This window comes from Aquila chrysaetos, chromosome 26, assembly GCF_900496995.4.
Source record: "Aquila chrysaetos chrysaetos chromosome 26, bAquChr1.4, whole genome shotgun sequence".
NCBI lineage: Eukaryota > Metazoa > Chordata > Aves > Accipitriformes > Accipitridae > Aquila > Aquila chrysaetos.
Genome location: NC_044029.1, coordinates 4,161,417 through 4,188,322, shown reverse-complemented (window position 1 = coordinate 4,188,322; position 26,906 = coordinate 4,161,417). Strand labels below are relative to the sequence as shown.

General features: G+C 40.1%; 1 protein-coding gene across 2 annotated transcripts in view; it reads right to left on the bottom strand.

Annotated features, from left to right (window-relative positions):
* The window catches only part of FGD6 (FYVE, RhoGEF and PH domain containing 6), a 75,513-nt gene that overhangs the window by 11,121 nt on the left and 37,486 nt on the right, over nt 1–26,906 (bottom strand). For both annotated transcript variants that reach the window (XR_005931486.1, XM_030003076.2), the window contains exons 6-17: nt 24,006–24,157; nt 23,054–23,210; nt 21,722–21,809; nt 16,024–16,074; nt 12,840–12,898; nt 12,657–12,728; nt 12,078–12,146; nt 10,356–10,439; nt 9,124–9,203; nt 3,297–3,399; nt 2,641–2,787; nt 1,735–1,837 (exon numbers count right to left, since the gene is read on the bottom strand). Coding sequence is in view for 1 of the 2 variants with exons in the window: in XM_030003076.2 (XP_029858936.1) it covers nt 1,735–1,837; nt 2,641–2,787; nt 3,297–3,399; nt 9,124–9,203; nt 10,356–10,439; nt 12,078–12,146; nt 12,657–12,728; nt 12,840–12,898; nt 16,024–16,074; nt 21,722–21,809; nt 23,054–23,210; nt 24,006–24,157 (1,165 nt within the window). In the remaining variant the exon portion in view is untranslated. The remainder of the gene's footprint in view (nt 1–1,734; nt 1,838–2,640; nt 2,788–3,296; nt 3,400–9,123; nt 9,204–10,355; nt 10,440–12,077; nt 12,147–12,656; nt 12,729–12,839; nt 12,899–16,023; nt 16,075–21,721; nt 21,810–23,053; nt 23,211–24,005; nt 24,158–26,906) is intronic.

Sequence of the window (26,906 nt, the reverse complement as noted above, 5' to 3'; positions counted from 1 at the left end):
CTTTTTTCAGTATGGATGCTGTAGGGCTCCTCTTCCAGCATCATGCCATCACACACACTCCTGGAGATTCCCATCTCCAGAGCATGTGCTGTCTTTCTCCACTGCTGCAGGCAGTTCCTTTACCTCTCTTGGAAGATTGCTGCAACACTTCACTCCTTCAAAATCCCCTTTTCTAGCAACACCCACCACTATTTTCCAGCCCAGCCTGGTAGGAGTACGACTGCCCTAAGCTTCATTAACTCCCCCTCTAGAGTTGTCCCTGAACATGGTGAGGCTCTGAAATAACGAGCAGAGCAGGAGAGTAATTGGATTGCCAGCTGTACCGCACTTGCTCTGCAGCTCTTTTCCCAGCTAAAAGCACCTGCAATTGCCTGCAGCACAGCAGCCTCTAGTGCCCAATGCAGAGACCTGCAGGTGGTCCAGGCAATCCATCTTCCCCATCCATTGCAGGCTCCCACCACCACTTCAAGGGTTGTCAGTGCTGCTTTCCACATCCCCATGAAAAATGCCACTCCCAGCATGCTGGAAGCCATAGCTTGGTTATCTCTCTGGGGCATCACAGATTTCCTGATACCCTCGAAAGCTTGTGTCAAACTGGAGCCTCTGCCAGAGGGAAGGGCAGCAAACTCTTTCAGTCCCTGCTTATGGGTCATTTGTGTATTTTATAGAAGATCGGAGCAAGTCTTGTGAGATGGGACTGGCTTCCCATCTCACTGGGAGGTGTCCCCATTGATTTTACATTCATTTCCGCATAATGGTACGAAGATCCTTCAAAGAGATGGATTTGAGTTCCCTCAGGATGAGAAGGAAACTGACCCTGGACCTCCTCTCTAAGCAAATGTTATTACCACCACGCATCAGTGGTACCACATTCTCTGAAAGTGTTTCCATGAAAATGGAAAGCATCTAGCGATGGTGTTTTACACTGAAATCCACATTGCCTGTGTGCAGTAGGCAACCGTTAAGAGTTTGCCCTCAGAACTGAGGTGCAGATATGCCAACTTCTTGAATTCCAGATGAGCCAAGGTTTGAGGCTGAAGAGACTCAGCTTCGGTAAGATGAAGGCCTATGTCTTTATAGAGCCACAGAACTTCAGCTATCTCAGCAACTTAGCCGGCAAAAATGAAGTTTACAGGTGTAGAAGTTACAGAGAGTAAAAGTACACGTGAACCCACTGGGACATCACAATAAGGACTCTGCAAGGACTTTAATATACACTTGTACCCTGTGATTAATGAAAAGCAATGTAACACTACTTATCTCAAAAAGAAAGCAGCATAGCTACATGTCATTATAGTAGGGCAAATGCATGCATGTTTCTGGAAGGAAGAGCCAATGTATTGCAAATTCGCTCCCTAACTTACTCCAGAGAAACTTGTTTGTGCCCTTATAGCCTCAGATGCCTTTAGACTGGATATTAAGGAAAATTTCTTCACTGAAAGGGTTGTGAAGCACTGGAACAGGCTGCCCAGGGAAGTGGTTGAGTCACCATCCCTGGAGGTATTTAAAAGATGTGTAGATGTGGTACTTGGGGACATGGTTTAGTGGTAGACTTGGCAGCGTTAGGTTAACGGTTGGACTCAAAGGTCCTTTCCAACCTGTATGATTCTATGCCTATCGCTTTTCAGGCACTAGCAGAATTAGGCACTTGAATCCAGCAGTAAAGATGAGGCGCAGACATACAGTATTAATAAGGGCCACAAAAATAAGACAGTTTGTGCAGATTTTTTTTACCTTGTTTCTGTAGCTCCCTGAAGCAATGATCACATACTCTTGCTGGCTGGTTTTTCATATAGTCTAAACCATGTTTATTTGATGAACAAGCTTGACACACAATCTGGAAACAGACAAAAGCATTATTGTACATGATGCACACCTGTAAATCACCAAATGCTCAAAGATGTTCACTTCAGTACTGTTAATACTGTAACAGAACCTGAAATAGGCAGTATTTTACATTAAAAATGGTTTAAGATCTCGGCTTTTCCTTTTGTTCAACATGCTGCTCTTTTCTCCTCTAAATGATAAAAATTTACACAGAAAAAAAATCACTGAACTACACAAGTCAATAAGCCAACGTTAAAAATCCATGAAAAGTAGAATAAGCCTACTGTGTTACCGAACTGTTTAAATCATAAGCTTTTAAAGAAATAACTAAAAATAGTCATTGCTCCCTTGACAATTTCTCCACAACACAGATGTCTCAACTGCATTGAATTCTGTGTTCTCACTTGATTAAAACAAGAAAAATAAAGGTTTATTAGATATACCTTTCATAAGTGTTAAATATAAAATAAGTTTGGTACTAACTTAAAAACAAAATCATTATTTATCTTACAAAAACTAGCGAGGAAGGTATTTTTGTCATTTCAGCTAACATTCTTCATTTGTACTATGTAATTGCAGAAGCAGAAGTCAACCATAAATAGTACTCCAAAATGCAAAATAAGAAATATGTAACAGGTTAAAAGGTTGAACACCTTAAAAAAAAAGCAAACCCAACATATTTTTAATCCATATAATTGTCATAGTATAGTGTTCCCTTAAAAGAGTTGTTTAGGTGCAATCAGGCTCCATCTGTATTTGTCACACAAGGAACCTGAATGACTAACGGAAAAGGTAATCACAAAATTGCCCAACCTTTCCGCATGCCCTGCAGTGATGCCTTCTCCATGTCAAGGTGAATTCACTTGTACAGATCATACACATAGTGGCTCTAGTATCAGGGATCCAGATCGGAGCCTTTGATCCCAGTGGACTATCTTCTTCCTGTTTCTCTGGATCTGCCTGAGAGAACATAGGCAGAATGTCATTACATTCAGTGATAAGAAATAAGATTAATATTTATCAGTGATTATAGGTTAACTCTAATTATGCTGGAAAGCCTTCTCTGATAAATTGTCATGGTCTTAAAAATGTTATCTATTACTTCAGTGATCATTGTAATGCAAGCCTGAAGACAGAGCTGCATTTAATTAGTTCAAAAAGGCTGTGTGACTTTCAAGCTTTATCAGCCTATTTATACCAATAGCTGCTATATTTTAAAATCTTTTAATTTCATCTTTCTGTTCACAAGATTACTGAGAGAATTAAGAAAGTTGGTTTGGGTTTTTTGGAAGGAATCAATTTTAAATTTACGAAGTAGATAACATTATGAAATATTCTGTTCTATCATCTGTTCACTTATCATTTACCATCCTGTTTTATTATTCATCATGGAATGCCTCGTTTCTCTAAACACCTGCAAAGAAACTTTATATTCAAGAAGGAAACAAACCAACAATGGTGTGATATACCTCTTCAAGACTTTTGCTAGGATTAAATGTGATTCTCTTTTTTGTATATTCTTCAATTGACTTGGAGATAGCTTCTAACCACTCATCTCTTTCTGTAGCAGAACTGTTGGAGTAAAAAAAAAAAAATCTATTAACATTTAAAACTAAGAAGCAAGTGTTGATTAGAATTCCATTAGTTTTATTACACATTGACTTAACTCCCTTGCAATTTCAGTTTTATAGACCATCTCCAGTTCCTACTGAAACTGGCATTATTTTTTTAACCGTCTGCATTGTGTCAGTTATTTGTGTTGATTAATACTAAAAAAGGTTTCTGTCTGTTGTTATAATGTGGATTCCCTCCCTCCCTCCCTTTCCTCCTTCCAAAACAGCCTGTGATCATTTAAAGGCTTGCAATGTCATTGCTTCGCCCTTCTTGCTGGACCCTTGAATAGCGTACCACTGGTGTAAATGGTGCTCCCAGAACAAAGGCATGGGCCCTCCCTCTTGAGAGGGACTCTGAAATTTCAGCAAGCCTTCCCCCCCCCTTCCTTGTGTCTCAGGGTGCAGTTTGTTATACCCAACCCTGTGAAACCCTGAGCTTCTGCCAGAAAAAATGTGCCGTCTTTTCCCCAGCCTTGTGCTCCTGACTCTTTGCTCCTACCGGGTCATGCTACTTTGAAATAATTATTTTTTTCTGAATTTTTCCACTGGATTAGCTAACCCAAAGAGATAAACAGATAAGCTTACTGTATCTCTTTATCCCACAGCTGGCAGATCACTAATCAAGTGCAAGGAAAGCATTAGGCTGAAGTGGCACGGCATGGCGAGGGAGCAGGGAGAACAAGGAGTGCTTGGTACCGGGAGAGCCTGCAGCTATACTGGATTACGTGCAACGCCAAAGCACTTTCTCTGGCCTTGGGCACACCACCACTTTCATATAAAATAAATCCATGCTGCCGCAAAGGGCAGCCTACCATACCCCCTTCTCAGCCACTAGGTCTGATTTTCTCCCTTGTGCTAGAACACACAGAGCTACGCAGTGGGCTGTAAGTGCAGTGGGCTGGGCTGGGCTGGGAAACAAATCCGTATTAAAGCAAGCCATCAACCTGCCCTTCCTCTGGATCAATTTACTGACTGGGTACATCACGCAGCTGAACAACGACTTGTGCCAGCACCGTGGAGGGTGCTCTGAGGAAGAAAGCAGCAGTTTTGTGGCAGAGGAAAAGCAAGACAGCTTGCTTGAGATGCCATGCCAGCTTAAAAAGGGCTTCTAAAATTTCAATCAGTATCTACTACCAACTTTTTTTTTATTCTCCACTTCTTAAATAGTATCAATTAATTTTTTTACACCAAGGAATTGAGCATGATGAATATATAAAAAGCAAAGTTAGGGAAGAGGAAAGCAATGATTTACACAAATTAGGTGTGCAACAGCAATTACTGTTTAATAGCTTTTGTAGGTGAATTTAGAAGCTTTGATCATCTTTGAACCTTAAAAGAAAATACTTTGAGCTGGGGTTTTGAACTGGATGAAATTGAGTACTATACAGAATCAGAGAGGACAAATCTGGTAAGGTAAACAAACATGGGGGAAGCCTGTGAGGCATGAGCAGAAAAAAAAAAAGATCTAGCACACAGAGCAACAAAATCAGAACAAAAAGAGAGGAAATAAGGTACAAGCAAGGGCAAAGCAATGTATTCTCGCCTGCCCCAATATCTCACACTCTGAGTGGAACATTTTTTTCAGTTTATTTACCTTTACTTCCTCATCCAGTAAGAGCAACTGGTCTGCATTAGCTATATAACATTCATAACTCCAATCAACTCCTCTGGCTTTTTCAAAATCTGGTTACATTTAATTAGGTTCCTAAAATTACATTAAATAATTAAATTTCAAGTTGGCACAGTTTTGGGAGACTAAGCATCCCCCGATCACATGGGGATTGCTACATATGGAGCTGCTTGCAGGATGAGCTACATGGCTGTCCTAGTTTCAGCTGGGATAGAGTTAACCGTCTTCCTAGTAGCTGGTACGGTGCTATGTTTTGAGTTCAGTATGTGAAGAATGTTGATAACACTGATGTTTTCAGTTGTTGCTAGTAGCGTTTAGACTAAAGTCAAGGATTTTTCAGCTTCTCATGCCCAGCCAGCGAGAAAGCTGGAGGGGCACAAGAAGTTGGCACAGGACACAGCCAGGGCAGTGACCCAAACTGGCCAACAGGGTATTCCAGACCATGGACGTCCCATCTAGTATAGGAACTGGGAAGTAGGGGGGGGGGGGGGGGGAAATCACCGCTCGGGGACTTGCTGGGTGCCGGTCGGCGGGTGGTGAGCAATTGCACTGCGCATCATTTGTACATTCCAATCCTTTCATTATTGCTGTTGTCATTTTATTAGTGTTATCATTATTAGTTTCTTCTTTTCTGTTCTATTAAACTGTTCTTATCTCAACCCGTGGATTTGCTTCTTTTCCCGATTTTCTCCCCCATCCCACTGGGTGGGGGGGGAGTGAGTGAGCGGCTGCATGGTGCTTAGTTGCTGGCTGGGGTTAAACCACGACAATGGCTTATGCCCTAATATTTCACTAGGGAGCTCGCACTTGGTAGGTTTGCTAGTGCTAGCCTTTAGGGTTGTTTACAGTCCTTCAGATTTTAAGAGCAAAGGCGGTGCCATCAGCAACTGAATTGATGTAATGGTTTGCCGCAGCAGAATAGGCAATGTTTCTTCTGCTGTCACTCCCAGCCCTCCCTGGCAGCTGCACAGCCCTACTTCTTCCCTCGCCGCAGATCCACTATTTGTTGCATCCTTTCAAAAGGAATTCTCTTTACTACAGTTGCAGGGTTTTCTTAGTTTCTTTTAAAAGTAGTATTATTTTTTATTTATTCAAGATGTAACAAAACAGTAGAAAACTTTAAATGGACTGCAGAGAGCCCCAGCAATTGTTATCACTGGCAAACGCGTGTGCTACACGTCGCAGCTGCCCAATGGAGCTAAGCAGGCAGGTGGTCCCAGGAGGGCTCACACAAGTATATCCCTCTTTTTCCCAGGATCAGAGCCTTAGGGTACCTCTCCCAGCTGAGCTAGTCTTGCAGGATCTATCCTTACGTTAGGGGAGGCGATGCAGCTATGTCTGCCTGGGTAGCTCTTTGCTAGCCTTATCGAAGGGGACGGGGCCAGCTGGCCATGTCAGGCTGGCATGGCTATTGTTTTCAGGACCAAAGCTTTACTTCTGTACAGTGCTGTATCGTGCAGATGTGCTAACTTGTTTCTCCGATTAAGAGATTTCTAGCACAATACTGCATTGTACCATGTAAAACGACACACATTCCTACAGATATCCCAGGAAAATTGAAACCTCAACCCAGACTAGATAAAGCAGAATACTAATGCAGTCAGTAAAACTAAACCTGAAGAGACAAAGACTCTTGTCTCAGCATCTATCTGTAGTTCTGTTATTAACTGGCTTACTTTTTTATTACCAGCAATTTTTCACCAGCTTAATTGCTCCACTCCCTGTCTGCCCCCAGGATCATTTCAGAATCTCTTCTTTGGTGTACACTCCACATAATGCTTATTATTTGAAAAAACACAGAGGTGAAATTTGTCTCCAATGTGTGTAAGATTAATTTGAACAGTTTTGTAATTAAGATTTTTAACCACATAGGAGCCAAGAAGCTGTTAGAATGAGGTATCATCAAAAGGAAGATGCAGTCTGTATTGGCAAGATACTGTTTCTCTTCACATCCAGGATATTTATTAACAGGAAAAACAGCATTATTATATACTATTATAATTAATTAGGAAAAAATATATGCAAGCACCTATTGCTAGTAGTTTTTCACTTGTTTCCCTCCTACACCACAACAGACCCAGGCCTCGCTTACAGACAGATAACAACCTGAAAATCCTCATTTACACCTGGGGCCCCCAGCACCCTCCTTCATCCCAAGCAAATGCAACCTCCCTTTGTCACTGTTGTGTAACTTAGGGCTCTTGCCCACACATAGCTTCCAGCAAGGATAAAAATAACAGAGCTGAATGCTCTCCAAAGATGCAAGATCAACAACACTAAAAAAGAAAGAGCAAATCAGAGCAGCTTTAGTTGGTAACATGAGGGTAATTCCAGTAATTTCAAGGTCAAGACAAAAGCATGTCACAAACTGCCCAATTTGATGAGAATGTTATATATAGGGGTTTTCTCCTAAGGACCAACATGTATTTCACAGGAGTTGCTTTTAATCTACCATTTAATCAATTCCTCAGAAAGACAAGTCTATCCTTTTTGTGGAAAACAGGTAGGTTGTATTTCAAGATGATAATCTTTTCACAAGTTCCAATGATTTTTTACAATTTTTTAAAATGACTGAATTAAAAGTGAAATGCTGTTTCAAGTCAAGCAGAAGTAAATCCACATTGCCTACTGCAATCCCATAAATGTCTTCATATATCTGTGCGACATCCAGTCACCAAGGCACCTAAGCAGCACCGACCTGCTCATATTATACTGGAGCAGAATCATACCCTAAACTGTGAAATGCATCTTTGCTTCCCCAATGTGCAGAAGAACCATAAGAAACATTTACATTTGTTGAAAAAATACAAAAATACTCCTTTAAAGTCTGTTGTTGTAAATAATTACTGCTCAGACAGCTGAGCTACTTCCTTTGGCTACTTCGACAAGGTTAACCTTGGTCTACCCCTCAGCTAGAGATAGTGCTATCTTTGTGCAGACATCCTCATGTCGGTATTTACAAGGTCACACAAAAAGAAGCGGTCTGCCCTTGCTCAGCTTTGCTAAACAAAAGAGAAAACATGTCTGTCTTCATTAGTATCAGCACTGTCACAAATGTCAGAACATATAAAACTCCAACTCAAACACAGTAAAAACAACAATCCACAAAAGCAGGCCTTTGCTAAAGGCATGTGGGTGAAGGCAGACCAGAGCTGCCCTGGTTTAGTGGCCGTGTATCCTTTTGCTGCTGCATGGAGAATTTGGTTTTCTGGTAAAGACAAGCACCATTCCAGTAATTGCTGCCATTTCCATAATTTCAGGTTCACTGAGATTAATTTCTTGTTTCAATTACACTGTTATTTTAGCTAGAAGACCGTGATGACTTCTTCCAGTTTATATCAGTTGCCAATAATAATACCAAAATTTATTGTCAGGCTTCATGTCCTGTCCTGTTAACGCACTGACAGAGCATATCAGTAACTCTGGAAGAACAAAAAAATACTGAGAAGCAAAGCCTAAGATTAATTAAATTTAAACAATTTTAATTCTTGTTCCTCTCAATGAAAGGCACTGAGAGGATAACATTTCAATTTACTTGAAGTTTCTGAAGGTGTAGCTAAGCTGAAAAGGAGGAACCAAGCAAGAGTTTTATTCACTCTGATTAACAGTCAACTGTCTTGAGGACAGCAGAATCCCCACCAGCTGCAGCCTTAAGCCCAAATTGCTCAAATACCAGCCACGTTTACTATTGCTTTTGTGCTTCTATCCATCACTTCACAATGGGCAGTCTTCCTTCAAGTCAGGGTGAGCTGCATTAGAGACTACAAATTCAGATGGTATCTGTGAAACTTACTACATGTGACCAGGCTTCCTTTCTGCTGGCCCATTTAAAAATAAACTTAAATTTTCAAAATCAGATTTTGAATGTGAGCAAAGTAAATTAGAACAAAGCCTACCTTATTTCAGAAACCCATCTGTCATTCCCTCTAGTCTGTAATTACTCTAGCCAAGGGTAACTTTTCATTACATAAGTACAAAATAAGCTGTAAAAAGCTTACGTGGCCTGTTTGAAATCACATGTTTTTTAAATCATTATTCATTTGTAAGACTTACCTTGCTGAAAGAATGAAGGATCTCTCTACGCTTTCAATGTTCAGTTCATTCTGATATGCTTCCTGGGTTGGCTTTTTAACCTTCAGTTGAGAGAGAAAACCTGACATTCAAACTGAAATGGTACTTTTATACTTGCTTTAGTTTTCTCTTTAGTTTTCTTATTGCAGAGGGGGTACATTGGAGCAAAAAATCTCAAAGGTAGGAGATCACACACCAGTCCAGAAGGCCCAGCTACCCTAAAATTACATGCAGCCCACCATTTTATTTCACTGTGGTCCCATACAAACACCAGAGATGTAGAGGGGAATGAAACTCAAGAGCTGTCAGACACCTCCCACCGTGTTTCAACATAGGCCCATAGCCCTCTATGTACCTCCTGCAACTGGGCAAAAAAAGGCGCTGCTGTGGGACAAGATTTAGCTCACTGGTGCACCCCAGAGTGGGCATCTGCCCCATACCCCCATGGGCCGGATCACCTGGCTGATCCTTCTGAGCTACCAAGTTTCAAACATAATGAGGTTTAAAAGTTAAGAGAGGTTTTGAGCCACTACCAGACATCTGCTGGCAGAGGAGATTTTGCAGCTCTGCCTGCGAAAGCTTGGACCCGGGCACCAGATCTGCACTGCAGCTGGACTCGGTGCTCTTCTCTGACAGCACCAGAAACAAGTTACTTGATTCCCCAGGCGACAGTTTGTTGTTCCCACTGTCATGCCAGAGACCGTGTCTATATGTGGCGTGCATGTCCCTTATCACTACCCAGAGGGGCTCAGGGCATAACTTTGATGCTTTTCACAAAGGCTCAGAAACAAAAGCCGTATATTCCCTCACAGTTAGCAGGTCTCTGTAAACCATGGAGATTTGATCCACCAGAAGCTTGTCAGGCAGAGATGCCTAATCTCTGGCTGTGGGCATTAAAAAGCAGTTACAAGGCAAAAGTGAGGCAGTCTAAACAAAATACAACACAAGAAATAGGTAGGCAAACTATTTCAGAGTAGGATGATACTGGATGAAATGGAAGTGAGATGCTCCTGTGGCAACAGAGTTTTTTAGGAAAACCTAGACAGCAATCCCACAGGCCATACTATGCAAGAAACCTTAAGCCCGTAGAATTGCTCTGGAACATAAGCATCTTTAATATTTCTTTCCAACAATAAACATACTTCTGTTTTGAAAATTTGAAGGCCTGAGTTTAAACAGATTTGGAGAAAGACTCATTTTAACAAGTGACTCACCTTCATTCCAGCCAACGACAGCATGTTGTTGAGTTTATACATCCCTGACTGAACTGGAGTAGTATACAACAGGGCATCATTGAACTGTAATATAGAAGCAAAGCTTTTTAATAACTAAATACTCTTTAGAGACAGATAATTTCAGATGCATTTTACGGGAAGTATAAAACTCATACAGCACTGAGATCAACTGTCCAGAAAAGCATCTTCTACTTCCTATTATTCCACTTAGAACCCCCAAAACATTTACTGTATGAATTTAGATAACAATAGGTGTCTATTTATATCCTCCTTGGGTAAATATACATTTGGCACATGAGTAAACAGTGCATGGATGTCAATGAACAGGCTGTCAAAAAGGACAAAAATGTTTCTCGTGTACACAGCTATATATATAACAGCTATATATATAACAAACTACTTTAAAAGGATAGTAGAATTAACAATTCAAACAAAGCAAAACATTCCAGAAACTCGGAGATAGCAGAATTAAGATTAGCAATTTATGATTATAAGGAGAAACTTATCCATATGTACCATGTGAATTTTACCAGTTTAAATGTGCATCTACTGTTTATTTCCTGTTCTACCAGACTTGGCTTCATTCAGTGCACTTACTGAACAGCTATTAAGATTTTTTTTCTTTTCTGTGTTGTTCAAACACATGGATTCAAACTTCATTTACTGCACATAAACAGACCAGAAAACTGAACTGCCTCATACGTTTTTGCTATGAGGTTCTTTGCAAACTAACCAAATGTTCCATGAGCCTTATTAAACCTTCACAACATGATCAATGGAAAAAAAAAAAAAAAAATCACTGCTTAAGTGTCTAAAGGTATAAACACTAGCCTGCACCTTTTATATCTTAAGAAAAACACAAAACAACAAACCACCACCCCGGAAAACAAAACAAAGAAAATCCAAGCTAGAGCCACTCAAATTAGCAACATCTGATTTGGGAGGTCCAGCTCGAGATAGCACCAGATTTTTGAGAGTACTACCTTAACTGATATCATTTGCAGTTATCTCAGTGCTTTATATGCTACACAACATCTCCAGGCACTTGCAAGCTTAGAATCATACTCCATGGCTGCTCAGGGAAATATTTATTCATACTAGAGTAACTACAAGACAGATCTCAGCCAGGACTGTGGACCAATAATGCCACAAATTACACACAGCAACAGTTGCTTTACTATCTAAATAGAAGAGATAAACAAAAGGTTCAAGTGGAAACAGAAACTTCAGGGATGCACAGACATTTTAAAACAAAACAGCAGCAGAGACAGGAAGAGAACCCTGCACTTCCAGCCCAGCGCTCCGCTCAGGATGCAAGCAGGCTTGTGCCAGGGAAGGAGAGAGGAGGGAGGGAGGGAAGGCTGCAATAGCAGGGGCAGTGGTGTAGGTTTTAAGATCTGGTACGGCTAAGTGGGATGGAGTAACTGTGTTAAGTTTTCGCACTACCACAGGTAAGGCCTTCTCATAAAAGCACTCAAATTTTAAATGAGCATTGTTCAAAACAGCACATTTTAGTGAGAAACAGTTTTCTATTAAAATTAGTACATATGCAACAAATGATTTCTCTAAACTAGAGTTGAGCAAGTAGAACAGCAACAATTGGTCATTTTTTCCACTACCTGAAGTTATTAGTTACTTATGTTTGCAGTGTAATGTTTCAACCACTTAAAATTACACACAGCAACATACACGGCATCTTACCAGAAAAAACATTCGTGGCTGCATGACCTTCCGGGACAGCTTCATCAGTGTTCCCTCTTTGAGAAAGACCTAGCAAATTAAAACAAACTATTCAAAACCTAGCTTTTCAGGGCACAAGCTGTACAAATGAGCTGACTTTTTCATCATCATTATTATTATGATTATTATTATTACTACTACTACACTAGAAGTGCTGCAGAAGTTTTGGGACTCGAGGTTCCCTTTCTGAGAAAGGCTGTTCATCCTTAGGTTTCTCTAAAAGTGACTGTGAATGGCTGCATTACAGTTTTCCATGCTACACTTGAAACCATGACACATACAAGGTTAAGCTTGAGGAATAAAATGTGCCTGCAAGATTTGGCAAGGAATGATATTCTAAAAATCGTAAGTTTTCATCAGATAAATGTCTAAAAAAACCTCACACATATGGAGAGGCAGTATTCATTTGACTGTCAGAACCGAATAATTAAGTGATGGACCGTTTTTCTTCTCGGTATATGCCACCTTCAGTACTTTGCTTGCATATCGTCTGTGCTGCACTTTCACTGCAATCTGCTGAATGCCATCTGGAGGACCTACCCTTCCTGGCTGTACAATCTCATGGTGTCCATTTAAACTGTACTGAATCTGCATGAGTTTCTGAAAGTTATCCTACAGGGAGAAAAAGCCAAAGGTAAGTAATTGCCCTTGCATCTGTGACTTTAAAAAAAAAAAAGACAGAAAAAGCTTTAATCAACCAGGTTCGTAAGTCAAAATACTCACTCCCTGCTTCATGATGTCATTGGCATGGTTTGCAACTTCTATGACAACAGCTAGAGCATCTGAAGGATGAAGAAATGATGCTTTGGTTATACAGACTAGTTAGCATTGGTATTATGTAAAGCACAGGTACAATATTGCCCTTCCACATCACACCAAGATTCAAGGACCTGACTGTACAGTCACTGCATTCAGGAGCACTTCCCATAGGTCCCAGTCTTTGGATCATGGTTTAATAAGTGTACCCTAGCAAGTCATTGCTTTAACCAACAGCATCAATCATTTCTTACAGCTGATCAAAACTGTCCACAAGCAAAATTAAATTCTAGTTTCTCACACAAAGAATTACTTTAATTTCAACGTCTCTACTTAGAGCAGAAAAGTTAACAACATTTTAACTGAGACTACATAGAGATTAAGTTTTTTCGATTTTACACAACTGCCTCCAGTGCCAGTCATGGAAGACTACCTAGAAAAATTATCTAAATCTTTGCAATTTCTTTCTCCTGCCTTTAGTTTTGCCGCACCTCAAGATAACAGTATAAAGTTCAAATTTCTAAATTTCAAACTTTTAATACCAGAAGGAAAAAAAAAAAAAAAAAAATCTCTGAAAGAGAAGAGTTACCAAAGATGAGGGATTTTATTAAGTACTGATATTTAATAACTAGCAACTCAGGTGTAATATATGCTAAGGTGTAACTGCAAGAAGGGGTTACATAAAAGGGTTGCGTAAATTACTCAACAGTGAGCGTATACAAGACAGAACCCATCCAACAATCTTATCCAAAACCCTGTAATTTACTTAAGTAGAAAAAAAAAAAGACTCATTTAATTGAAAGCTAGAGCAACTGCTCTGATAAAATGTAGTCTCTAAAGCAATTAGCACCTTCTGAGTAATTGAAGTGCAGTCAGGCACTCCAAATAAAGGAACTGCATTAGCTTAAAAGTCCACAGAGAAGCCTACCAAACCAGGTAAAACTGAAGCCTTGGTGGTTTTTTTTCCCAGATAATCATTAGAGTATTAGTACTGTAGAATGTATAGACTTCCCTTATTGTTCAGTTCATATTCAGAAAGAAAGCATGTTAAAAGATACAGCTTTCTGAACTGAAAAGTTCAGAAGGTCATGAAGCCATATAAGAAACTAAACTGAGGTGCGAACAAAAAGCTCCTCCTAAGCTAATCTAAGGAGAATTTTTGTTCAAGATTTTCATGAACCAAGGCAATGCAAGCACAGGAGTCAAAGAGTTAAAAGGCATAGCACATATCAAGCATTTGATCAAAATTTAAGTTTAGATATAGATGTCACGATGTCAGCTGAGCCTGCTGAAAAATAGCTGGTGGTCTCCTACTAGGAAATGTTGGAGCTGCTCCAGCCAAAACACTCCCCAGCTCCCATCCGCTTGAAAGAAAATGAAGGGAAATTTAGCTAAATTCATGAAGACAGGAATGAGTACCTGAATTTTTTGTTACACTTTCCTTCATCTATCAGCTATTATATCTAATAAAAACTTAGAATTTTACTCACTGACTTCAAGATAGATTGAAGAATGTTAGAGAAAATTTGCTGGTTATTGAAGGGAAAGTTCCAGGATCTCAGGGCTACTTACAAAGCCAAGACTAAACAAATCTAAACAACAACATAAAATAATCTATAGGGTCAAAGTCCATAAACAAAGTGGGTTTTGGCAGGGAAGAGCATTCCAATTCTTATACCACTTAGCTGGAGTAATGTATTCAAATGAAGGTCATCAGGAAGAATTGTGGTGTTTGGGTTTTTTTCCAAGAATACTAACCATAATCAAACCTAGTCTTCCTCCCCACCAATGGAATTTAACTACTAAGCAAAGTCAGAACTAATTTAAGCTTAATGATCACAAGAAAGATCTTCGTAAGTAAAGATTAGATTTTCTTTTCTTACCCAGTTTCAAAGGTAGACTACCAAACATGTTAAATGCATAAAATTAACACTGTTATTGTTATAACTAAGCTTCTGCTTTTATCTTTGATGTATGAAGGGAGAGAAAAATACTGTGGAAGGTACAACTACAAAACCCATAGAAGCTGGAGAAGTCACAAGAAAATGTAAAGTAAAATATATATTTAAGGACCTGACTTTTCAAGTGGTCAATTATTTAATGCGCGGTGCAAGAATTAGTTTGTTCACAACCATAAGAAGTGCCAGAAAAACTTTTCTATCTCTTCAAAGAGTCATAATTTAAAATATTTTTGGCTTATATTTTCAATGTACTCAAACAAATACATCTAAATGTCCTAAGAGAGATATTTACTCATAAATTTTACAGTACTGTATCAGCAGAGGAAGCTATTAGAAAGCAAACTTGGCTCAGTGCATTAAAGGCACTCATTTATTGCAGTTCTATCAACCACATCTGCACAACCCTCCTAAAGGTAAAGGGCTTGCACAAATGTCACTAAAGAGACTGAAGTGAGTGACAGGGGCTCATGCAAATGAAATGGAAGCATTGACTGGGAGCATTTCTAGTACCGCTGAGGCACACACGTGGAAGAAGAAAACAGTCTGAACATGCATCGCATTGCTACACCTGAGTTAAACCAGCTTAATCCCAAACTACCATGAAACTACCATGAAACATGTAGTCCTGTCCTCTTCCACCACCAACTATTCCTTCTCATTTCCTCTTATCTCCTTTCCACCCACATGCAGAAATTGCGGAAGTCACTTGTGTTTGTGCAACTTGTGACAAGTCAAACTGGAGAGCTTCTCAGGTGAAATATAACCCAGATCAGCTCCTTGATCTTGTTCAATCCCACCACGCAAACACTTGCCCTGGCACAAAGAGAGAGGCGGAGGCCAGAAAGGCTCATAGCTGGGGGAGAGCAGCCGGTAGACCAGACTGCCTATCGTGAAAGGTCTACACATGCAAGGACTGCCTCTTTCAATAGCAGTGCCCAAAATACCTGCTTAAGCTGCCTGTGGAACTTCACTCTTATCTCTTGGTTTCAACTCGAGTGAGCTGATACGACTGTCAGCTCCAAACTTTTTTGAAGCACAAGTTTGCAGTCTTTCAGTATCTCTGCTGAGAAACTTAGAACTAAATAGAAAACATTCCTATTACTGGCTTAGCATTTTGCATGCATTTAAAATTTAGAAACATTATCATACGTACGTAAGCTGGGATTTCTTTAATCTAAAGAGACATTTACCTTGAGTATCTCTATAGTCTGCAGATTCTTCTAAAAGATTCTTTAAATAATCTGTATAAAGAAAAAAATAATATAGAGATAGTTTTGTTAAAGAAATAAACAGCACCAGAAAATAGTAAAACCCACCTTTTTCCTGGAAACCTGCTTTTCAAGCAGATCTATGCCACAAAGGTCTACTACTTAATCTTTTAAATGTCAAAGTAATAACAAAAGGAAAACTAGCATTTCCATAATGTAAGTATATCGTGATATCTTGCTCAGGTAAGAGAAGGTTATTGAAGCAGTGGCTTTCTCCAAAGACAAATTATATGTTGTATATATTATTCCAGAACAAAACAAGCAAGTGAAAAATAAGTACATACTTGCAATCATTTACATTTAAGCCAATGCAAAAAATTTTGAAGATTATAGGTATTTGCCTGAGCACCTAACTTGTCTATAGGAGCTAAGAAAAAAAGTAGTCCATTATAGAAGATCTGATTATGATTAATATTTTTCAGTAATAAAAATATTATACATACACCCCCCCCTCCATGTTCAAATAGGCATTTTTGGTTTTCAATTATAAATTTAGTTCCTCAACCACGAGATGGCACCCTCAATCCATTAAAGTCTTGGTAGTTTTAAAATCTATTTTACTTAGCTAAAATTAACTCCAAATGTATGACTATACAAGAAAACATCCCCTTTGAGTTTCCATTCCCTGGTCGAGTGTCAAGTTCACCAAAAAGTACAATATCCTGTCAAAAATTAATATAGACCCTCAGTAAAAAGTCAACCATCTATTCCCTACAAGCTACAGCTTTGAACTGCTTAAAATTGAACGAAACCAAACCAGAAACTTTCAAAGAAATGTACATATTAGATTGGTAATATCAACAAATACTGATTTATAATTACCTTTTAAATGAGGTGTTAAGATTCTGGCAGATCTACTGAAAACTAATCATATGTGATCTAGCAAGCATTCGATTTTAGCTTCACGGTTGTACAAGTTTCATGTAGGAGTGAAATAATTCAACTCCCATATGCTTGCCCTACCCAAATTCATCCTTTTACTCAAGAAGGATCAGGAGCCAATTGTTCCTGCCTTCATAAGATGTCTTGCTTCATGCATGCCCCTCAGAGACTGCTCAGTGTATTGTAATCTTTTCCTTATGCAAAAGAAAAAAAAAAAAAGGAATTATGAAACATGTTTCTGCAGTAGAAATGCTACAAAGAGTGAGAAATCTTGTCACAGTTAATGAAAGCTTTGAGAAAAACAGAACTACAGGAAGAGAAATATTTGGCACTGTACTTCTATTTTTTGGCAAAGACCTAAGGGAGGATCCAAGAGAGAAGCATGAAGAGCAGGTTGAGGTGAAGGAAGAGGAACTGGCTGGGGTCTCCTGCAGGGAAGCGGGGAGGGAGCGCTGGGAGGTCTGGCTGGGCCACAGGAACACCCACAGCTTTCTGCTCTCCTCCAAGTTTTGTCTGATCATTAGCAGACGCTGGGCAATGTGTGATCTTTTAAGACACGTCTGACATGGCACCAAAACCTCTCGAGCTAAACTCCATAAATATTGCATCCTTCACATCCCTCAGGATCTTGTGCTGTAGTAGCTACCAGACGTTCCAGTGCAATATTTAGGTGGGCACATATTCCATTAAAAACAAAGTTCATCTTGCTTCACCTCGGGTTATGCTGGTAAGAAGCTGGCGGGGCGGGGGGGGGAGAATCAACAGGAGGTATTTTGAAAGGAACTGAGAAGAGTTCACGTTGTTTTTAACTTGATTTAACCTGGAGGAACCTGTCACACACAGGACACCAGCCGCCCCCTCCTGCCCTGCCTGGCAAGGGGACAGACGGGTGCTCTCTCAAGTCGGAGCTGTGCCGTACTGCCCAGGCAGAGCACTCTTGGGGTTCCACCATAAAACAAACCAGTTAAAGCTTTACAATTGCGACTCCATCTTCATCAGGGCCAGCACAAAGACTCCTGTGGGCACCTCCCAGTAAAGAATGAGTCCTTACAGCTTATACAGAAATACCGGTTTCTTAAAGCTGCCAACCCCACACTCACCTCTACGGACTGGGAACAAGAGGTGAGGTGGGTCTAAGTGGCTCATCTGCAAAAATGTACTGCTGGCACTCTAAGAAACTGTCCCTAGTACACGGAGACATCCAATTTAATACCCAAAGTAATTGCACTGGAGACTTAAAACCAGAAACCCAACATGGGAACTGGTTCTTGGCATATTTGTGCTTTTATGACATGTTCCCCAAAACAACAACACTTTACATGACTCAAAAACGTTTTTTGGATAGGTATATTCTAGCATTTTAAATCATATCATCAGTGAATAGAAGAGGGAGAATTAGAGATTTTAACGTAACTGCATTCATTTAAAATTCTGTATTTAAAAACGCAGGCAGCTTTTGCCTTACAAAACTGAAGCAGTCAATAAAACTTGCAACTGTAAAATCCTGAAAGTGATAATTACATAATTTTCATCTTAATACTCTCTATGTATATCTGGTAAGTGGACCTCAGTTCATAGCTAAAACTCAGCTTCAGATCAGCATCAGAACAGATATTTTTAGTCTCTTCTGTGAACACACACTGGAAATCCTGTGCTTGCAACAACTTTCTAGAGGTACTGGCTTAAACTATATAGACAAGTGGATTTTGCAGACATGAATAACATTACAGTAAAAATTTAGCAAAAATATTCCTAGATAAAATAAATACAGAAGTCAAATATTAAGGTGGAATGGTATCTACAGTCTTTGCCAAAAAAATTTTCCCCTCTGAAATGTGCTTTAGCTGTTCAGACTAGGAAGACCTTAAGCATACCTTCAGAAAGGCAGACTTAGAAATTAAAATTCTTAACTCTGCTGGATACCCCAAAACACAACAAAAATCAATACAAAAGCACACAAGTACTGTTTCTGTGAGGAACAAAATTTCCTTATGCCCTACTTCTACCTGACAGCAGCCAGCAATTCTGTCGCCCTTTTTGCTGGGGGGCAGTGACTATCACTTCTTCTACTGCTAAAAAATCTCTTCTGCTTCATTAACTACTTTTTGTCTCAGGTTGTCTAATTTAATTAAGTTAAAGCAATCGTTCCCCAACACATAATTGGCCTTAAGTCTGACAACTCTATTTCCAACCTGCAAAGGAGCAGCGTGCTCAAAGGCTGATTTTTCATCCCTCTCAGCCTCCCCTCACTATACCCCAGTGAAGGATAATAAAAGACTCTCTCTCTGCAAAGCTTATGTTGAGAAAAAGAGGAGAAAGGCTTATCCTGTGGCAATGAAGTGCCTGTTTGTGTTGTACAGTCAAGTCATCTACTCAAATCAGAGGTTTTTGGGAGACGAGAACCACCTCTCCTTCATTTCTACTGGAAATCAGAGGCCTCTAATTAACCTCCCCCAAACCCCATCTAATATTTGCAGTAGAGAGCTGGGGGCCAGCATGTGGGGAAGTGGAAGTTCCCTTGCTGGACTGCAGAAGCTGTATAATTAAACAGCTGAGCTGTGCCTCTCCTTGGCTGATTTATGAGTCCACCTGCTCCTGCCTTTGTTAGCACAAAAGTAACTCCACTTCAAAGCACAGCAACAATCTCGTGATGTGACCGCGTAGCAGCAGGTTACCAGTACAAAGCTGTCCCACTGACACAGAACATCTAAATCGGAAGAAATCCCTGCTGACTCAGGCCTAGCAGCTTCATTTCCCGGATTATTTTTGCTCCTCTACTCTCACCCGCTGCCCCGTCCTCCCTTGCCCACAGATCCCCCGTCTTCAGCCTGGGCAGCTGCTGCATCACTGCATCACGCCCACTGCAACAATAGATCCAAATATTCTGCGTGTCCTCCAAAGGTTTTGCAGCACAAGTTTATACAGAGATTGCTCAATATTACACAGAGCTGCTGGAAGGTAACAGAGCAGACGGGTCATCCACAGAGATATGGAAGAGTGAGATTCTCAGTGAGAACAGAAATGCATGATAGCTTGAACAGATTGAAAATGAAACAGATCCAAAATAACACTCCCCAGCCCCAGCATAATTAAACTCTTAGTCTGACCTCTTTTATTGCTCCCATAGAACACAAGAAAATTACTTTTCTAAATCAGCAGCCAGCATTGCAATCCCATTCCTGTCAATAGCATTTGCAACCCTATTTAAAGCTGGGCAGCCACAGTAAGGTCTGCAGACTGGGGACACCCACAGCAACCCCTATCACCACAGAATGAGTTTTTTCAGGTCTAAAACAGCCTGTCCCAGCTGAAATGACAGTTAATGATCACGAGGAATTCCCATTCAACATCTGAGTTTTGTTTCAGTGCCATTCACCCCTGACATCTCTTGCTTTGCTATGTATATTGACAATGGCATCTACTCCATCCTGATCCTCTGTTCAACCTTTTTAATTAAAACCTCTGAACTTATCCAAAGCGCCGCTGATTTCGGAGTGTATAACAAGCCTATACCATGCCCTAAGTCAGTATCCTTTTAAAATAAAGCAAATTCCCCAAATGCAGTTTTATGGTTTGATTTCATCAATTAAGAGTCACTAAGATTTTCCCCTACAAAGTAGTCCATTTAATAAGGGGTTTTCACCCTTTTTTCAACACCTGTGCCTTTAATGAGATGGTTAAAATGAAAACAGTCAATGTTAATAACTTGGTAACTGCTGCATAACACTTAAGTCTGTATCTCCCACAGCATCACTAGTCTAAGTACTTGCTGGGGAAATGCCAACAAGCAGCTACAGAGCCAAAAAAAAAAGGTCACAGAGCATTTTATTTTGCAGTTACTACATAAACAGAGGCTATTTTTAAATTGCTCATCAAGAAGCAATGGCTTTCAAAAACAATGCCTTAAGTATTTCCAAATCCTTACAGGAGCCATCCCCCTCTTACAACAAACACATCTCAAAATACTTTACAAAGGAGGCCTCTATCATGGCCCCCCTTTTACAGAAAAGAAAGCACTGCATCATGCAGATGACTTGCTCAAGGTCACTCAGACATGCCAGTGCCAGAGCAGGGTGTAGAGCCCAGATTACCTAGTCCCAAGCCAGCTCTTCAGCCTACAGTGCTCCTGTAACAAGTCTTACGCACTTACTGGTAAACATATGCTAAAAACATGTGGTTTGCCTTTAAAAGAGAATGGATTTTACAGATTAAACACCTGGGTGGGGGAGAAATGGAGAAGCTACTTGCAGAAGTTCACAGTCGCACAGACATCTTTTGCTTCCTTCTCCTAGCTCCAGCTTTCCTTGCTACCTTTTTCCTTCATAAACCCACCCCCCAAAACAAAAAAAACCAAAAACAAAACAAAAAAACCCCAACAACAAAAAAAAACCCAAACCCAAAGCAAAGCAGGAGCATTCCAACTCTCTAAGGAAATTATGGGCTTCTATTACCACAGAAACAAACAAAACCCACTGCAGTTTTTGTGTTTTCCAAGTACTGCTGAACATACCATCAGAGAACACACCACAGCGTTGGGAATATCAGCACCTCACTTGTGTTTCTTATTGCAATCTATTAACAAAGAAAGCCTCTAAACCCATGACATGTTCTTGAAAAAAGCTTCACATATCTTAAGTCAGATAAACACGCTTTACAGATGGATACGACCACCTGAAAACAAGTTTCCTGGGACGTGTGAAGACTGGCTTCTTAAGCTTGCAAAAGAGCTTGACTGTACCTGTCAACAGGAGCCTGTACTGGGGAATCCTCTGAACTGGCTTGAGCAGATAGTGCTTGAGGGCCAGACTAGCGCAGCGGGGGCTCATCTGAAAGAAACACCCAAAATGAGTAACGATTCTGTGGCAGTCAAGGGTTCCAGCAAAGAAAACATACCTACCCAAACCACCGATTACATTAGAGAAGCTTTATCTTAAAAAGGTGCCACTACCACAGTGTTAAACACCACACTACAGAGCAAGCACTTCCCTGTGGAAGACTGCATGCAAAATTAATCATGCATTAAGAGACATCAGTAAGCACTCATACTCTGTGGATTCAAAACAGGTGCTTTTGCTTAGGAGGAGGAGAGGTGAGAAAGGTAGAAATAAAGGAAACACTGGTGGCAAGGGCAGCGTGCTCCTTTGTAATTGCTGTCAGCATCCATTAGGCAGAAAGGCAGAGAAGACAGCAGTGCTCACTGTAGAAGTTTTAATTAATCCACACCTCTAAAGACAACACAGAATTAAAAGATCCATGCTTCAAAAATGTTAACTGTCTTGAGTTTGCATTCAAAATAAAGTGCATCTGAAACACCGAGTCCTTAAAAAGGCCTCTTATCTCCTTCCTGTCTCTGCTGTCTCTACCTCAAGCTCTTCCTTTGCCCACTCCAAGGAGCCTTTCGAACCACTCGTAAGCAAACAGAGCAGGGATTACCCAAGGGGAAAGCCCGTGTAATGGAAAGTAAATTCACAGTTTGTGTGGATCATGTGCTCAGGGAGCTTGCACCTCTTCTCCGATTTGTTTTAAGGGAGTTATGTAAAAATCTGGCAATGCTCTTAGCGACATGAATCAGCTTTCATCTGATTGCTGCATGTGCTGGGTTTGAAACTTCTAGAAATATGCAGATGAGAAAATTCACTTTTTTTTATGTTTCCAACTGAAATGAAACACTATTCCCATGAGCAAGCTACTGCCCTGTGATGTGGTAGAGAAATCGACCTGGTTAAAATAGGACAGTTAATCAGTATGATCAGGAGACAAAATAATAAAAAGCAGCTAGAGATTTTGTTAATGTGTCTTTGATGTAATTTGTAGCAAGTTCTGCATTTTCTGAAAATCAAGTTCCTTTATCATATCTTACAGTGGTAGCCAAAATCACCAGTTACTTCACAAAGTCTGAATTTACTTCTTTCCACTTCCACCCTAGTAAGTCTCAAGCCAAGACTGCAGCAAAAAAAAAAACCCAACCCCAAAAAACAGCAAATTGGAGGACAGTCTCTAAAGCCTTATGGAGGATCACAACTGCTGAAAAGCCACAAAATAGGATATATCTTACAAAAGACAACAGTACCTCAAAGTCTTTGACGACCGAAGCAAAACCTGCATTCTTCTTACACTGTTCATCTAATAGTGCAACATTTTTATCAAATTCCTTGATGTAAGTTGAATACATCTTTAAGTAGGGACCTTTTTTTACAAATATGTCAGCAATTCTTTGATGTTCGAGCCTAGAAACAAAAAATAGAGCAATTAGAGCTAAAAAGACTGTACATCTTAATCCTACAGCAAAACATCTCTTTCACAGTAAGATGTGCTAGTTTGTGTTCTGAACAAAAAGCTTACAGTTCAGCAGATAGGCATCCATCTCAGTAGCTACTCTGAAAAAACTTATCAGCCACACCTCAACACACTAGTTCGGTGTTAGATGACAACCACTTAATACACAGTCTGCTTAAAATGGTCTTGAATTGTTTGAAGACTTTAGTACAAGCTGGATTTCTGAGGAGACAGATCTTCAGACTTCAAGATGCAGTCTCCATCCCTTAACAGCAAGCATGGGATTACAGTCTTTACCCATTTTGGTGCCTTTGTGTAGCTGATTTAGATACATCCACCAGTGTAACTGAAAATGGACTTCAATGGGATTGTGGCTGTCAATCAGCACTGTGTCTGGTTAGTAGATCTCAACTACCTTTAAAATTCAAACCTGTCTTCAGGACAGCCTCCTTTTCCTCTAAGGGAACAGTCCACTATCATGCCCATGCAGGGACCAGAACTTTCAATTAAAAATGAAATTTTAAATAAAAAAGTGTGATTGCTAAAAGCATGTATTGACACGCCTTCTGGACCTTTCTGGATACATCTAAATGGAAAATGAACTCCTGTACTTTCAGAGTCAATTCTGTCATTTAAGAACGCACGTGAAACACAAACAAGAGTCAAACCATGGTCACATGGAGCCACATAAGCCCCACAGATAAATTTCAACATCAAAGGAGTGGTATCCTTTTATTGATAGTCACCAGTGAGATAACCGCTCTTCCAGTTCCCTCAGGAGGTCCCGATTGAGTTCGTACAGCTGAGGTAGGTAGTACAGGATCTGGTTCAGGATTCTGTCCTCAATCACTGGCTTTCCAAGCTGCCTAGAGGCATGTGCCACAGCGTCCCGGAAATCCTGCCAGAGTACAAAGAGGACAGAAACCCCCCTTCCCATCAGCGAACAGCCTTCAAAGCACCAACACAGACAATGGCGTTCTCTCTGCAGACATTCCAGGCGCTGCTCCCTATTACCAAAGGCAAGGCGGGTACCATCAGGGTTATGTTTCTCTGCAGCTTCAACTTACTCCCCTGGGACTGCCTTAATCCCTTTGGTTTGATGCTGGAGCTTTACTTTCTTGCTCCTGTATGCATAATATAGAAGTTGTTCATTATTTTTATAACATGCCCTTAAGGAATGTGCTGGTACTACATATGAGGAAACTAAGGCGGGGGGGGGGAAGCTTTTATCTGCAAGGGTGTTGGCAGCCTTAAGTATCTTTTCGCTAATATTTGGGTCAAAAAGCAAAAAAGTTATATCAGCTAATACAGTCGTACTAGTTTTCTTAAGTCACCTACAAATGCCCTTTTGGAAGATGTGCCTCTTGGACAAAAATGTAGGGTCACAAAAAGTTACTGTATGTAGCAGCTCTTCTACATACAGGAAAATTAACATCTAACAAAAAGATGTTGTAACAACACGTGGAAAACATGAAATTTCAAATGTTAACAATGATCAAAAACAATGGTACCTTCAAAACGTTCACAAGGAAGAAGAAAACCCCGCTTACACTTGAAGGATCTTCTTACAGCATTTTTATGCTATAATCAGCTTTCAATAGAACAGAGCTGAGGCTTATTGGTCCTCATTAAACTATTTAGAATTAAAAGCTTGGCCCCACACAAGTCAGTATCTATACTGAAACTCAGTATCCGTTACAAGAGGTGTTTTCCCTGATCACATGCAAACACAATTTTCAAAAAATGTTATCAAGTTAGCATTTCACTTGATAAACAACACTGTCTAAACTGACGAAATAGAAATTCCAAATTAGGTGGTGCAGTGTATTACTGTGTCTCACTTGAATTTGGGCAACAGTGGAAAAAAGACAATCCATAATAGCTCTTTTTGAGTTTGTGGTCTGCTGAAACCTGGTAACACATTCACAATCTATAGGTATCCTGAAAAAGGTGACCAACATGTTCCTAAGTACAATGATGAGTTACATTTTAAATGTGCCTGGGGTCCACATCTGCCTTTGAAAATCTGTAGGGTCCTCAGGTTGGGAAGAAAAAAAAAAGAAAAAAATTAAGCCCCCTCTTTCCCCCTCCCCAGGTCTACTACTACAGGTCTTACTAGTTATCTCATCAGTCCAGCATCTGGCACTATTTAGGGTCTCTCAAACTTAAGCCTCAACTTTCCCCTGCCCTCTCTCCACATTACATCACCTCTGGGCAGCCTGAGCTCCAGACACACTTTCTTGCTTTGTGACCCTCTGGGTCATGAAGGCTGTGACTGGGCAGAGTTATGACAAGAAACTGAAAGGAGATACAGGGCGATGGCTGTGTCAGGGGAAGGCTGAGAAGGCTGAGAACTAAATGCAAGGGAGTTAAAAAACAGATGGCGTTATTCATATGGAAATGTTCTGTTTTACATCCTCCGTGCAGACTAGTGACATATAGGTTAACTACCAGCTGCATCTTATGGGTTTTCCTGACCCTAGGGCATTGCTTAACACTGAAATGATACATGGAATTACAATGGCAAAAGCTCAAATGAGGCATTCTGGAGAGCTTCATGCAAAATGCTTCATCATATTATGATAATATTCTGTCATCACACACAATATACTGTATGTACTTTGCCATGGGATGAAACAAGAATTTTGTCTGAATGTTATAAGACTACTTGCACAATGAACAGAACAGCAGTTTTGTCTGTACCATAACTAGCAACCCAGGCTTTTCCCTGCCCAAACAATAAAAGGAGAACAGGGAGCCAGGTTTAAGCACCAGTAGATAAGACAGGAATGTCATTTGTAGTTAAGAGCATTTATTTAACTTCTAGATATAGCATTCAAAGAGTCTGCAGGATGTTTTCCAAATACAGATTTTGTTTTTTGACTTAGCTTGATCCAAAGTCCATCAGCTTCATCAGGCTTTGGATCACGCCATGAAACACTATCATTAAAACTGCCAACCAAAAAAAACCTGTTTCATCACCCCCTCCATCCTCCTTCACAACTGAGTAAACGGAGGAAGCCCTGCAGAGAGGAAACGCAGGGAAGAAAGATAACGCGAAGCTTTCAAATGATGCAAACCAGTCTGCTAAACAACAAAAGAGCTAAACTTCAACGTTTTTTCTCCCCCCCCTTTTTTTTTTAATTATCAAGTCTTCACTACAGAAGCAGTACAATACATTTGTCACTGTAATCATATTAAGATTTATTTTTAAACTGGCAGTGGGTGTGAAGTAACTGTCATGCCAAGTTCATCTTGAGATAAACTTAAGGCAGAGAGCACATGCCTGAGGAGTGGGGGGAGGAAAAGTCAAACAAATGTAACAAGGTTGGAGTTAACAGTGTTTACACTGGCCTGAAAAAGTAATTTCTTATCCAAAAGGGCAAAACATAGAATAGGTCTGGTTTAATTACCAAATGTTAACTATGTTAACTTCAAAAGTAAACCCTGAAATTTCACTCCAAAGGGTGGAAGGAATTCAGATAAGGACAACTTTTTATACAAGTAGGTGAACAACTTAGAAATTACAAATTGCAGTAATAGTAATTTAACGCACTAGAACCTAAATCCTTCAAAAACTAAATCCATTCACTGCTAAATAAAAACAGAATTGCTGTTGCAAATAATATATACATTGTTCTGCTATC